The 16079-nt window shown below is 36.2% G+C and overlaps 1 protein-coding gene across 1 annotated transcript in view; it reads left to right on the top strand.

Moving 5' to 3' along the window:
• The window catches only part of KLHL4 (kelch like family member 4), a 43432-nt gene extending 29649 nt beyond the window's left edge, over window positions 1–13783 (top strand). The window contains exons 5-11 of the mRNA XM_009488358.2: window positions 1483–1695; window positions 2781–2967; window positions 6003–6227; window positions 7736–7898; window positions 10981–11193; window positions 12832–13003; window positions 13724–13783. Coding sequence (XP_009486633.2) covers window positions 1483–1695; window positions 2781–2967; window positions 6003–6227; window positions 7736–7898; window positions 10981–11193; window positions 12832–13003; window positions 13724–13783 — 1233 coding nt within the window. The remainder of the gene's footprint in view (window positions 1–1482; window positions 1696–2780; window positions 2968–6002; window positions 6228–7735; window positions 7899–10980; window positions 11194–12831; window positions 13004–13723) is intronic.
• Window positions 13784–16079: the final 2296 nt, after the last annotated feature.

The following is a 16079-nucleotide window of genomic DNA, read 5'->3' as shown; positions in this document are numbered from 1 at the left end:
ATGCAGACACTCACAAGTCTTGTGGAAGAGGATAAATGAAACATTCTGTTTTGTTTCATGCCAACCTCAACTGCTTGAAAATGTGTGCCTTAGGGGAAAGTGTATGAAGTTGTACTGTAAATACAGAGACCATTCAAATGAACTAGTAGTATTTAAACATTTTCAGAAGATAATCAGCTGTAAACACCACATCCATTCAATAAAAACAGACACAATGGAGACCTTCCCCTTCAATTACTTTAGCCGTTGATGCAAAGTATTAAAAGTTTCCTGCCTGGTATCTTTTCGTGCAGATAGAGCTTGTTCTGATAAACATCTTGTGCTATATTTGTAACTAAATGCAGACTGGTCTTCCTGTTCCTATTCTCTGAAAGTCACAAAATATTAAAGCAGGATATGGATAACAGAGCAAAGTCAACCTCTCCTTTAATCACTGATACTTCTATATTTACATCCTTGGTACTCTTGAAAAGAATTACAGAAAGCTAAGAAACTACTGAAAACAAATAACAGAAATACCAGTTACTAAAATTTCTTCATCTGCCTTATTTCAGTCTGGTTCCTAAATAAGATCTATTACTTCCAGGTACATAAATGGAAATTAACATTTCAAATACAGATATGAATTCCTACATGCATTTCTTTGCAAGTAACACAAAACCCTCATCTCTGTTAACCAAATTTCTTTTTTCCTTTGGAATTAGCACAAACAAGCATACTTAATATATTTTAATATAAATTCTAATATTGTTGTAACTCAACTGTGCATTATACTGTTTTTATGAAAAATAATTCTTTGAAAGATTCTAGGGATTTAATATTCATGGCCACTTCTGTAGCTGGTGAGATTTATCATAGCAATAGCTTAAATACTGAGACCCCTTTGCTGGGACTTGTCTAATTTTCTATTGCCCAAAAAGTACTCTTAGAATTGTAAGTTTAATTTCCCTTGCTGTATTTTCTGCTGCTAAGAGTGGAGACATACAATCAACACCTGGCACAGCTCGTTGCAAAAGGATTGGAAGGTTTCAGTGTAATTTGCTTAAAACTTTTGAATCCGATTGTAACAGAAGTTACACAGTTTATTTGAATGCCTGCTTGGCATTCTTAAGACACACATTATATCTTCAGATTGTTTTTTCTATTAAGCTGCAGTGTAAGATCACATTGATGGACAAAACTGCCAGTGGCAAATCCCTAAGACAGGACATGCTGACGAGAAGCCTGACAAACACATCAGTAAGCATGATAGTGTGAAGATGATCATTATTCTTCGGTCCTGCAAGAGTAAGGCAGCAAAAAGCAACAAGAATCTCTCTTAAATGGTAGAAAGAGATTCCATGATCTTTAGCATATATATTGCATTTCCCTATACCGTAGAACAGAAGAGGAATGAAATATATGCAAAGCCGACATTGTCAAAGAAAATGTTATTTCGAGGTGTGAAAATCACCAGTGCATTGAAATCTTTTTTCTTTCTAGGAACACTTCACAGAAGTAATAAAAAATCAGGAATTTCTTTTACTCCCTGCTAATGAAATTGCAAAGCTCTTGTCTAGTGATGACATCAATGTTCCAGATGAAGAAGCCATATTCCAGGCGTTAATGATGTGGGTGAGGCATGATTTGCAAAACCGGCAACGAGACCTAGGAATGCTTCTTTCTTATATTAGACTGCCTCTACTTCCAGCCCAGGTATGAAAGTGAAGGGCTAACCGGGAACTTAACCACCAACTGAAATGCTTGCCTCTAGCATCATTTAGACAGAGAAAAGAATTCTGTGGAAAGATTCTGGTTTTGGCTGGGTTTTTTTGGTGCTGGTGGTGGTGGGGAGCCTTTTTTTTTTTTTTTTTTTTAACTGTGTAATAGGTGTGTTTATAATTTGTAAAGACAGATGAAAAAAATTCCCACAATGCCAGTGTAATTACTAGGTTTAGAATTACCTCTACAAAAATGCCAGTCTAACGGTATTACAAAAGTACAGTGTTTCTTGGTTGGGTAGCAACGGTAGAGTTTTACTCTAATAACACAGCAACTTAGATACCATTCAAAGATATTTATTTCAATTTACCAAACTGCAGGACAGATAAGGCACAATACTTATTTCTTTATTGCCATAAAAAGTAGACAAACACAAAAGGGTCTAGATTATTGCTGACTATTCTGAGCATTGACATTGCTTGTCCTTTAAGACTGTAAGAGACACTTCATCGACCAAGTTCCAGAGATGGACATACTGTTTTCTAGTTATCTGACACTCTTGTATCTGTGTCATTGAAGCATTTATGTATCTTATCAGAAAAGCTTATAGGAATATCAAGACTGCCAGGACACTACAGCTACTTTATGGATCTTCATGAGTAAAACTGCAAATATTCAACTTTAGATTAAGTATCAAAACACTATATACATTTAATTTTAAATATATGCTTTAATATATTCTAATATTCACAGAGATGTCCAGTACTATATGTTAGATTTGCTTATACTCACGTTGAAAGGAGCTTTGCATTCAGAGGGTGCAGTACTACATCTGTAATTTCAACCTTTTCTAAAGGTTAAAAGAAAGTTTTTGGAAAAAATAAAGCAAAGACATGATACTTAAAGACTTTTCCCCCTACCTTTATATTGTTTTGCTTGCATTAAATCAGAGTTTCCAGCAAAGTTCAAGTGAGAGGTGAACTGAAAATGTGTTTGTAGTTACAAACCCTTTAATTACTAAAGTACATACAATTCTAATGATTTAGATATACATAAGAACCTCACTTCTCATTTCTTAGTTATTAGCCGATCTAGAAAATAGTCCAATGTTTGCAGACGACCTAGAGTGTCAGAAACTTCTTATGGAAGCTATGAAGTACCATCTCCTACCAGAAAGACGGTCCATGATGCAGAGTCCTCGAACTAAGCCTAGAAAATCTACAGTCGGTGCACTTTATGCTGTAGGAGGTATGGATGCCACTAAAGGTAAGTTGAGAAATTAATTTAATTGTATTAATTAATTGTATTACAGACACCCAGAGAATATATGACAATTATTTAAAGATTTCTGTTAGGAAAACAGCAAATTAGGTATGAAAAAGAGGGGGGGAAAAAAAAAAAGATCACAGAACACAATCCTATGTGTTATATGTTCTTTCTTCTTGCAAGAATCATGTTTGTAAATGATATAGATACATCCTGAAGTGCAGACTAAAGAAGTTTGATTCAGACAGTGATTTTAAAATTAAGTTTTGTAAGAATTTGTGTGTACAGTTTGACTTTAAAATCAGAAGAAAAAATTAATATTAAAAATATTTCAAGATGCATTTAATGTTGTTTTAGAACCCTGTGCTCCATTTTTTGACAAAAGTTAGAAGGCTGAAAAAATTTTTAAAGAGGAGGAAAATAAAACCAGAAAGCATTACTGAACTATTGAGAACTCTTAGCTAAAGCTTATCAATCCTTACTTATTATAACATTTCAGATGGGAAGATTTGCACTTTTTCATGAGGGCAAAGGTATATGGAGCTTTTTTTCAGGACTTCATACACAGGTTTTTTTCAGGTTTATAGTTGAAAGTTAAATGTTGTAAATGTAGTCCAGTTTTTATTATTTGATTTTCACAACTGCAATCAGCTTACAGCTTTACAGATTACGCTATGCTATTTAGTAGGCAGTATATTAAATCATTTTCTACAGGAACCTTAACTTCAAACCCACAGCTTGGAGCCAAAGAACTATAATTATTTTAAAGTCTAGCGACTTGCTGAACAGTATTACTTTTAGCTGTGTGAGTTCACTTTTAATAGAATCACAAAGAAACGAATCCATTTCATGGCTTGCAAAAAGTTGCTGAAGACTGATTTTTTCTTATACGAGAGATCTTGCAGTACTACCTTACTGTCTCTATGGATTCACATCAAGTGCAAAATGCACATTCATTGCCATCACAACATGAAAACACTCATTCCTAGGACAGTTCAGCAAAATGAAGTTAAACTGTAGCAATTCATACAGTTTCATTAGCGATACTGATTATTTATGAATTATATAAAACAACCAAGAATTCAAGGTAATCTTTAAACTAACTTCTACCAAAATAAGACTAAAATTTTCTAATAGGCCTATTTCAGTCAACATGTGCATTTCCTGTTGGTGCCTGTTGTACTCATTACCTTGGAATAAAGTCAACTGTTTGAACTTTTGCCTTTTGATGGTTAAGAAGAACAGTACTTCCTCTCCGCCCTGCTGTCCTCTGCAGCTCTGACTCATACCTTGAGCCTGTGCTGGGCTGTAAGATAAAGGAAACAGCACCTAAGAGACTATGATGCACTGGAAGAACAGCTCTGAGAAGGGAGTAACTACCACCTCTGGCAATAATACACAATAAAGAAAACTCTCAGTGAACGCCAGGTTTGCCTTTGTGCTTATCTCAGGTGGTACATGAAGTCAAATCTCAGCTTCAAATGATCAAAAGAAGATCAAAGCATCACTTTTGGGCTGGTATTTTGAAAAAAATGAGAATGCGCCTAAACCATGTTAACTTTCAAAACCTACCTTCAAGCCTCTGTAAAAAATTACAGCCTACAGGGTGTGTATGAACACACTGTATACCTTAATGATTATTTTTCCTGGTTTTTAGTTAGTATGTGAGATACTTCTCTTGAGGCTGAGAACTTTGGGGCACTCACATATTAGCATAGAATAAATGAGGAAGAATCAAAGCAAAAAAGAGCAAACACTAACAAAATGGAAAGAACAGTCAAAGAAACATAGTTGCTCAGAATAAAAGACAACAGGAAAGGGGAAAAAGTAGAATTTCTTTCTTTTATTGCAGATGTATCTGGTATTTTCTTTCCCATGCATCCTATGCATCTGGAAAAGCATGTAGAGGAGAGAAAAACTCTTATTTCACTAAATTTATTGAGTATAGCAGATGATCTCTAGCAGATCTCTAAACCAAATGCTACCTTTCTTTTCTGCTTTATTGCATGACTGTTTTGGGGTTGTAAATCATTCCTTAGCCACTAACTGCCTATTGTAATTCTCAAAATACTACTTCTCTAGTCTCAAATCCCAGTCAAGGAACAGGCAGGAAACTGGCTCTCTTTTTTGCATCCGGTTGCCTTCAGCTGAGCTGAAGCTGAGCTCCAGGGTGCACTGTATGTGCAACTGCCCGCTGCCTCTTCTGCCTTGGTTGTTACTCAGCCATCTCCCCGCTGTACTAAATCAGCTCTCAAAGGAGCAATTACGGCTGCTGAGTGACTGACAGGAGCCAGTGCAAGGAAAAGTGTCACTTTTGAATGGCAGAGAGCTAGGGCCTTATGAATAGTTGCAGTAAAAACAGTACTAGATGTTCAGTGACCCGAAAAAAATTGAAAATACAGCTTATATATTACAGCAGACAAGCAGTTATTGCAAGGCAGCTGCGAAGGTGAACCTCAGGGAAGCTATCTGTGGGAAGCAAGTGCGTACACACACACACAATTCAGCCTTCTTCCTGTCTCCATCATAAAAAGGAAAATATCCAAACAATTCATGAAGATGCATGCCCAAGTTCTAAGTCAGGCAAACACATGGATACATTTTCAGTTTCTGATATCACTAACGGTTTAAGCACAAACCAAAGAGTACATAGTTGTGAGGTACCATATTCATAAGAAATTTAAAAAAAACCAAAAAACCACCAAACCACCAAAACCCTACCTTCATGGTATTTAAATGAGTAACAGGCTTAACTTATGTCCAAAAATGTTAGTATTAAAAAATTTGCTGGGGTTTAATTCTGCATCTTCTTGCCACCAGTTTATTCTCATAAATTTGACAATCTTAGATGCAGGCAATTAATGCTGCTTTCTCACTAGGTTCACATTTCATAACTGAAGTTCTCAGGCAGCCACAGTAGAAGTCCGCACACAGGATTTCAATGTTTTACAATTCAATAATGTTTTGGGTTGTACCGACTACTGGCTGCTGGGTACTGATCAGTTCATGGCTATCTCGTAATACGTTTTTAACAGGTACCACTACAATTGAAAAATATGACCTTAGGACTAATAGTTGGATACAAATCGGTACAATGAACGGTAGACGATTACAGTTTGGAGTTGCAGTAATTGACAACAAGCTCTATATTGTGGGAGGAAGAGACGGTCTGAAAACTTCTAACATTGTTGAATGTTTCAACCCCATCACCAAAGTTTGGACTATAATGCCTCCTATGTCAACACACAGACATGGCCTAGGTAAGAGGTGCTCTTTCTTTGTAAGTACCTTGGATCATATACAAATGAATTTTGATTGACATAAACACTGTTGCCATAACTTTTTAAAGCACTTAATAACATGCAGCAATATTTGTAGAAGATAGTTTTCAAAGACAAGAGTTGCCTATTGCCATAATTTTATGACAGTGATATTTATTTGTATTCAACTAAGTTGCACTGTCTTCCAGAGTTAATTTTGCTTTTAGAAAGTGCCCAAATACGAGCAATAGTGAAAAAATCAACTAATTCGTCCATTTTAGTGGTCAAGAGATATGTTTGCAATAAAATACCAATCTGATTTTCAGGATTTTTTTAAATTATGACTTAATTTATGCCCATAGATACCAAACACCTCTGAAAATCAGATCCGAGCATTACTCGCACTGAAGAAAACATTGCAGGAAGGAAATAAATACAACCTCACTGATTTTAATGTTGTAATTACAGGTTTTACAGAGCTCTGCCATGGCTTAGTATCTATGGGTCTTTACTGTGCAAGAATCCTGAATATTATTCACAGTGAATGAATAATAAGAAATCTAGAATTTATTTCTGGAACGTTAAAAAATAAGGATAAGTTTACAGTTGAGGAGACTGTAAGGGAGGGAATATGAGTTAGGCTTCTATCTATGCATCAGCCTGGTTTGCAGAGCTGCCTTACACTTACAGCTCCTATTAGCTTCAGTGTGATTTTGTGGAGAGTTAGCACTTTTGAAAAATCAGGCCATGTATATTTAGGCCTGAAAAGACAGATTTAGAAAACTTTTAAGCATCCAGATTCAAACATCTTGCCTTACCTAACAAAGGATGCAAACAGCAGCAGCAGCTCCCCAAGGGGGAGGCACCAACGCCCCTCTCGCTGGAGAAGGACAATGACACAGGACATGTCCACACAGAGCTTTGCAGAGACAGCCAAGTTCACTCTCCTGTGCCTCAAGGGCAGCAGGTACAAGGCAGCTCTTATCCAAAAGTGCGTTCCCCTTACTGGCATTAAAACGTTATGGTACTTTAGCTAGTAAGGACAGCCAGCTACCCTCCCACTCAGGCTTCATGCTGGCGGGACTACGGAGCTTCAGCTGGCTCAGAATAAGGGATGGTTGGCTGGTTTGGGCATATCTTTCACTGCCTGGCTCAATCCTTGCCTTTCTTTAAAAGAGTAGCATCGTTTCGCATTTAGGGGCTCAAATTTGATTCAGAACAAGGTCAACAGAAGTGGAAGAGATAAAAGTCCAAGAAGACAACATGAGAACTAAAGCAGCTTTCCTCTAATCTTCTGGCAAAAGATAATGCTTATTCAGAAAGACTCTCTATGTGAAGTATTTTGTTTATATTTGTTTATTCTGCCAAATGACAGGGCAGCTTTTAGGCAGTTTAATACCAGCTGAAATTGCTTATCTTCACACAGGGAATTAAAGTATGAAGTTAATACACTATTGGTCACTGAAATTACTAGACACTGTAATTTGTCCCTAATTCTATCTTTTAAGGAGTAGCAATGCTTGAAGGACCAATGTATGCTGTTGGTGGCCATGATGGATGGAGTTACCTTAATACCGTAGAAAGATGGGACCCACAAGCACGGCAATGGAATTACGTTGCTAGCATGTCAACCCCTAGAAGCACTGTAGGGGTTGCAGCATTAAATAGCAAGTATGTCAACAGGAAAAACTCTCTTTGGTTTTTCATTTACTTCCTTCCTGGGAAATACAGTTTCTTAAATTTTCTCTTCAATCTTATAGCAATTAATCACCTCAAGAAAACAAAGAGAAGATGTAATGCACAAAAATAAGAAAGAAAAGCTTTTGCTCTGTTGTGTGGCAAATTGTTTTCAAATTTGCAGTCATGTTTTAAACAAATTTCAGCCCTTTTAAGTTATAGCAATTTGAAAATGTTATTACATGCATATCAGAACTTTACCTAGAATATTACTTATAGGGATATAAGATCAGCTACTTTAAAAAAAACATTCCAAGTTTACATTTATTTTTTAAAATCACTGTGTCTGAGGAAGCACCGTTTGGAAGAATTTGTACAGAAACAAAGTCATTCCTCTCATTTTACATCTCCTGCGTGCATCTACAACTTTAACATACAAGTTCACAGTCAATAATAATTTTTAAAAGGTTAAACGTATATGGTACGTTCAATGAAAGGAAGACAAGTTTAATAATTAAGTATGGAATAAACAGGCTTCTATAAGTCTTATCCTACCCAGATTTATTCTGACCTTCATCTATTGCTTAAATATACTGTGATCATCTGTTCACTGTACATTGGTTTTCCCAACAAGATTTTCAAACCTTATTTAAACATCCTCCTAAGACACTAAAGCCACTCAAGCATTTTTGCATGGGCACAGACACATGTGTGAATGTAGCGTGTAACCTGTGTTGAACAGTGTGTTACAGCTTACTGTATGTTTCTATTTGAAAGCAGTTGTATTTCAGCATGAGGAAGAACAATTCATAAATTAATGCCTAACAAAATTCTGTTTTCCTTCTTCAGCAACCTAGCTTGGTGCTGGAAATACAAAAGCCTTGTAAAAGGCCCCAGGTTATGTTGGAGAGCATGGCTTGAGCCAACCTTCCTTCTTATTTAGAATAGAATAGAATATTTCAGTTGGAAGGGACCTACAATGATAATCTAGTCCGACTGCCTGACCAATTCAGGGCTGACCAAGTTAAGGCATTAAGGTTATTAAGGGCATTGGCCAAATGCCTCTTAAAGACTGACAGGCTTGGGGCATCGACAGCCTCTCTAGAAAGCCTGTTTAAAGCTATGGAAAGCTCTTAGCAGTGACAGTTTGTAGGGGCCCGGAATATTACAGTTGCAAGCAGACAACTGCAATTATTCTGAAACTTTACCACAGGCTTCCCTGTTCATTTCTTAAATCCCAGAGAAAGGGAAAGATAAAGAGCAGAAGCAAACATGTCAGCCAACGGATATTTGTAAATGCAAAACTTCTTCACATACAAGTCAGGGTTTTGCGTTCAAACGTGACATGATTGTAACCATTAACTCAAAAGTCCAAGAGAGGCAGAACTGCCTGTCTGAGCTCCTGTTGTATCTCAGAGGAAATGTTCTCAGCATAATCTTCACCAGAAACTCCTGTTGGTACCTTCCACAGCAACATGCCGGAAACCACTTTGTCAAAGAGGAAATCCAGCCTGATCCTGACTCTGTTCTCAATCACTCGTGATACGAGCTGTCTCCAGCCTGGCTTAAATCACGTCTGTTAGTCTAGTGATGTAATTTCTGGCATACCAGGGGAAGCTGAGATCAAATGTCCATCATTCAGTGCTACTGCTGCGGTCTAACCAAGCAGAATGCTTCTCCTTTTCCTGTTTCCCTAAGTCAAGCCATATTTTTTTCATCCAACCCCACCAGAAAAGACTTTACGTTTCTGTGAAGCAACACTTTTTGACCAATAAATGGTCTATTGAAAACATTCAGTTTTTATTTGTTCTTTTCCTTAGACAATGGGAAACACTAACATGTTTCTAGACATGTTACGGAAAACAAAAAATTCCAATCTGTTTGTATATACAGTGATTTCCTCCCTCTGTGAAAACTGTGTAAACAAATAGACTGTATCTAATGGCACGTTGTGAAAAGAAAACAAATCAAATCCTCAAGATTTTTATGGGTCAAGCAACAAACTGCACAGTAGAACTCAGGTCTGTCTTCCATTCACAAACATTAGAAGACAGCTAGAAAGTTTGTATTCTTCTAACAGTGGTCAAGAGTTTTCTAGTTAAATCATACATCAGAGCGGTCTACAAATTTTTCCAGTCACTGGAGAAAAACAGGCACTTCTCAAGCAAAATTCAACTGATCTGTTTTAGGTGACTTACTCTGGACAAGTCCACGTGTTCCCTAGGTCTCTAATTAGATGCCCTAAGTAAATTCAGTTTGATGGCAGTAAGTAATAGCCAGGATTTGAAGGGGACCTAAACAACTGGCACACTCAGCATCTCGACACGTCTGCTATTACACCCACTATGCATACTACCATAGTCCAGCAGCATCCAAGTTAGCTTGAAATACAAAAGAAATTCAGGCTTTGTAAAATTCATTGACAAAAAGCCACAAACCCCCTATGCTTCTTAATGTGGATTTCCACCATTTATTCTTACATGTTGTCCCAGCACCAGCTGGTTTAAATCTCCAGCTGTTTGCTAAGTGCCTTTAGGCTGAACAGCCAAGATGACATACCTGTACGCTAACTTCTGCCAGCAGATTTTCTTGAATATAAATATTGAGGAAAATATATTTAGTATATTTTTGACATATGCTTTTGATATATAATGATGTTATTAAAGTTCTTTTACATATTAACAGTACAGAAAAAATGCTTAATGTGATACTAAGATGTCAGATACTCCGTAAGCCTGTCATAGGGAATACTACCCATATGTTTCAAACATATGTAGCATCTTTCAATTAAATTCCATCTATAGCTCACATTTAAAGAAACTGACATACGTTTTGAAGCTTAATTTTCATGTGACTGCTTGAAAATTTACACTGCAAATGAAGAATAGAATTTCCTTCATATAGCATGCAAAACGCTTTATGCAAGTGAAGTTCCAGAGCATAGCTGTCAGATAGCAAATAATGGGCATAATGATAATTTTAAAGTGGTCTGAAAGAAGTTAACCAAATAAAATTCCTATTAAAATGAGAGACTAAAGACTGAAAATGTTTGCCTTCTTGTGGGTAATTATCCCAGACTGTATGCTGTTGGTGGACGAGATGGGAGCTCCTGCTTAAAATCAATGGAATGTTTCGACCCGCACACAAACAAGTGGAGTATCTGTGCTTCGATGTCCAAGAGAAGAGGTGGTGTTGGTGTTGCAACATACAATGGGTTTTTATACGCTGTGGGAGGTCACGATGCACCTGCTTCCAACCACTGTTCTCGACTTTCTGACTGTGTAGAAAGGTAAGGAAATTTTTTTTTTTTTTTAATATTCCAGGAAGGAAATATAAAATAGTTTATAGCAGCAAGGGAAATCTCTTCACAATTGGAATGTTAAGCTTGTGAAACATATTGTGCATTTTAAAACAATATTTTGAGCAGAATAACTGATTTCCAATGCTCTTGTGATAACAAAAAGTAACAAAAAAAATTAACCCTCAGAAGCAAGTGCCTCCCAGCTCCTCCTTCTATTTGAGCTGCCCAGGAGCCAGGTAAAGACAACAAGACAAATTCAGCATGCGACCATTCTTTTTCTCAAGTGCCAAAACCCAGGTTTGGGCTACTTGCATCATATATTGTAGGAACTAAATACTTTTCGATTTTCTCTTCCTCCAATAATTGGCTGTTATTGACCAAAAGGTTAAAAATGTAATAAATATCACATACTCAAACAGCAGCAGTCACTACACAGGTAGTTTTTGATGCAGGAGACTGATAGAAAGAGCCTTGTTTCTGTAAGAAACTATGTTGCTATAGGAAATTAGGCTAAAATATATGGTAAGGATCTGATTTAGCAAGCCAAAAAAAAAAAAAAAAAAAGAGTAAACATAGTAAACATGCACCAAAACAAACTACTTTAGCTTGAATTCACACTTTAAAATAAATAGTGCATTAATACATTGGCCTAATGATTTTGGAAACACACAACTGTAAGTGGGTGGTGAAATCTTGGCTTTATATCCATTTCTCAAAGTAATTACTTTTCAAAATGAAAACACTGTTTATCAGACCCTTATTTAATCCCATTTTTGTATTCCTCACTGATGAGCACAGGTCTTAAAAAAATGCAAATACTGGACCTTTCTTTTCAGAAATATAAGTATTATGTGTCAAATGTTGCTTTGCCACTGTGGTGGCATGCGTCACCACGTAGGACAAGAGAACACTTGAGCCCTGGGTGAGAAGGGAACATGAGTGGGGACAACTCCTCCGGCTGTTCAATGAGCCGTGGGTATCCTTTGACACTCTTGCGTCATCTGGGGACAAGAAAGGAAAATGAAGCAAGTACTCAGCTCCCCGTTGTGAATAACAATGGCTAAGTTTTGTTCTCAGTTAGATGGTGTAAAGCTGGAACTACCCTGGAATTCACTTGAATTTATATTGGAAATTGACTGAGTACGTATCAGAAATAAAATCAACACGGATGTAAAATACGGCCATGCATTTTGTGTTACAAACTTTTATCAGCTATGTGAGATATTTAACTTCTTTTACAGTGACATTTTCTGAAAACATTAGTTCTGACAAGAAACAGAAAACAAATATCTCTATGGAGAAAGAAAAAAAGAATATATTGAAATTAACTTTGCTGAGTCAACTGATGGCTATGCTATCATTCCCTCAGGCCTCATTTATGTTCAAAATGTATTGATTATTTAGAGAGACTGTAATCAAAAAGCAAAAATATGGGATTTTTCATGTGCTTGAAGACCCCTCTAGTGGCTAAATTAAATATTTAATCACATTACTCATAATTCTCTGTACTAGTTCACGGTGTAAGCTGAACTACAATACAGGAGAAGAGAAGCAATTATCAGTAATGTAAATTTGAAATGCATTTCTACAATGTATTTTTCTAATTTTGATCATATAACATTCTAGGTATGATCCTAAAACAGATGCTTGGACAACAGTGGCCCCCTTGAGCGTACCTCGGGATGCTGTTGGAATTTGTCCTCTGGGGGACAGATTATATGCTGTTGGGGGCTACGACGGCCATACGTACCTGGATACTGTGGAGTCCTACGATGCTCAAAATAATGAGTGGACAGAGGTAATAGGAAGAATTGCCTAATAAACAATAGAAGAATTCACTCCGAATAACGGGCAAAGCAAAAATGATTATGTTGCAAAATTATCACTGGTTTTGTGAAAAATGATATATTAGGATGCAGTAATACTATAATTAGGCTTGTATAAAATATTGGTTGCCTCTCCTGTGAAATAACGGTATAAAATTTTTCAGATTAAAGGGTGGAGGCGGTGCATGGGCAAGCAAACCAGGCTGCACAAATCGTTTTGTGCTTGAAGTGCATGCATTTGCTGGCGTTAGATCTGGTATGTGTTTGTCAGCAATGCCCTCTACTGGAGGCACTTTCAAGTTTTCATATTCATGACCATCACCATTGAGACCAAGAGGAAATATTTAAAACTGTGAAGTTCCTTTTGTAGCTACACAGTCCACGTTTTTGGAACATAGCAGATGAAGGTCTTTTACAAAACTTACGAGTGACAGTACCAGCCTATGCTCCTGTAACTCTCAGCAGCTGCTAAAGCCTTTCCCCAAAAGCCAAAACTGTGTTTTCAGAGCCCTGGTAAAATCTAATTTTTTTTTTTTTTTTAGCGGTATCTTAGTTTGAATGAACCAATTGCTTTCCTTTTAACCTGCAAGTAATTTCTTCTGGTCCTATCCATAGGACTCTACTAAAAATGTTTCCTCCTTTTTCTTTTCCTTTTTTTTTTTTTTTTCTTTTTTTTTTTTTCCTTTTTTTAGGAAGTTCCTGTCAATATTGGAAGGGCTGGAGCATGTGTTGTTGTTGTGAAGTTGCCCTGATGACTATAAATATTGTGAAACTAAACTTTGAGTGGAGTTTCATGAAGATAAGAAACATTTCCAGAAAGCAGTGCAGACTATACGCATCTTAGCATCCTTCCATTACAGAGAATACTTATCTCTGAGTCATTATGCTATTAGAGCACAAAAGTGTCTTCCTGCATTACAAAAAGCAGAGAATTTTGCATAAGTGAATTATTTTATTATGCCTAATACATAAAAATTCAATAATATGTTTAAATGGTTCAGGTTTGTTACAAAGGTGTATCTGTTATTTATAAAATGCAGTAGTAAAGTGATAAATGGGTGTATAAGATTTCATAAACTTTTTTGTTTTCTCTGTTGGCAGTAACATTAATGTTTATAAAAAGCGCTTTTATATTTTAAGTAAATGAAAATGAGTAAGAGAAACACCTTCAACAGAGGACTCCACAGAAGGAAATATTTGCCCAAAAATTTCACTGGCAACAGAATATTCTCTGCAGAAGTAACTTCATTTCTACAGTCAGAAATTAAATTACTAAATTAGCTTTAAAAATCAAATTAGAGAAGCATAGAATTTAGTTGCTATTCAGCCTCTGGCATTGCTAGCACTGTGACAGAATACCCATTTTTAGCAGCATATTAAATTGAATAGTGCAAGTTAAGAAATAGTAGGGCTAAGATATCTTAATGTTATTAAGTATGTGCCAACAGAAAGATAACTCTTTTGTCAAAACACAATGCTAATATAATTTGCAATCATTTTCACAGTGCATAGATATGTGATATTTTAATGCTGATCAGTGTGTCAGGTTATTCATGGATTTGTCTTTGCCCACTAACCATCTGTCAGTATGCGTTAAACTAATTTCACTATTCTTGGGATAATCACCATGAATTAAATTTTAAAACAATCACATAATCACATTCCTTGAATATAACTTACAAAATGAAACTTTATATCATATTGATATGATAATCTTTGACCTCAGCTGAAGATTACCAGCTTTCTCTCATGTACAGTAGAAATATGGTAAGAAAAAAGCCCACATCCACTGTGTTACGTTATATACCATTTATATAAGCATGTTTATGTTTTATTTGAAATTAAGGGAATGCTAAGAATCAAGACTAAACAGGAAAAGAATCACCTGAAAACAGCACATAATAGTCCACATGCATGATATTTTCTTTTTGTGTGCCAATTTCTAATGAAGGTTTTGATTTGTTTCGCATTTTTTTTTTAATAATTTTAAATGCTGAAGGCGTATTTTAGAAAAAGAATGTACGTAAGATATTCTATGCTGTGAAGCACAATATTTGGACAGTATCTACTTTAGTGTTTGTTATGTCGTTGTTTTGTCGGTATCAGAAAATTCAGGACAGAGATGAAAATTCTCTGAACGTGTAGACTCACTTTCCTGATAGAATACTGTGTTTTCAGAATTCAGCAATATGCTATTTTAATAAATTTATGGCATTAATCCTATTGAATGCTTCTAAAGACATCTCATAAGCTTATTTATAAAAGGAAAAACATTTTTAACTATAAAAATCAATTATGTTTCTATATAGCATGCTACTTTCAAATAAACTTTACTTTCTCTGCTAAGAAGATTTAGACTATGTTTTAACAACTTTGTGGGTTTTATTTTATGTCTTTTCAAGAACAGAAAGCACAGAAGTATCAATCTCATTTTTGTACTGTAAAAGAACAAAAGATCCTCTCAGTGTCCTCACTGCATCTGGTCCACATAAACTAAACTTTACCTTCCATCTAGCACTCCTTTTTAGATAAAGTTCATCTTTTTTCTTTCTTTGAGTGAAAAATAGTTACCAGTACTGTCATGTCAGGATGCCTTTTCTGTGAAAGGGGCTCACACAGCCCAGCTCTTGGCAACCTAGGTTGGTTGCCTGCAGAGGGCTGAAAGTACAGTACATTTTAAGATCGTTTCTTCTGGGGCCATTACGTGAGGCTGCCCTACAATAGACACTTATCAGTTTATCAGCTTAGAACCACCTTCATTTAGTTGTGAATTTCTAGATCAACACACAAATCTCTTGCTAGCTTGGTGGGCCAGAAAACAAAACTTTTTTTCATGACTATTTTCTTTCTGTATCTATTTTTGTGGAGAAAATAGAGGAAAAGAAAAAAAAAAAAAAACAAAACCAAAACACAACACTGACAAAAAACCCTACCAGCCCAAAACAACACAAAGAGCCAAGCAAAGGGGACCAAACCCTAAACCAGCTAGTGGGTCACGGGTTAGAGAATTCACACCAGAGGAGGAAGGTATTTTTATTGCCCACCAGA

Source organism: Pelecanus crispus, chromosome 13 (assembly GCF_030463565.1).
Source record: "Pelecanus crispus isolate bPelCri1 chromosome 13, bPelCri1.pri, whole genome shotgun sequence".
NCBI lineage: Eukaryota > Metazoa > Chordata > Aves > Pelecaniformes > Pelecanidae > Pelecanus > Pelecanus crispus.
Note: the sequence above shows the minus strand (reverse complement) of the source record. Positions and strands in the feature narration are given on the sequence as shown.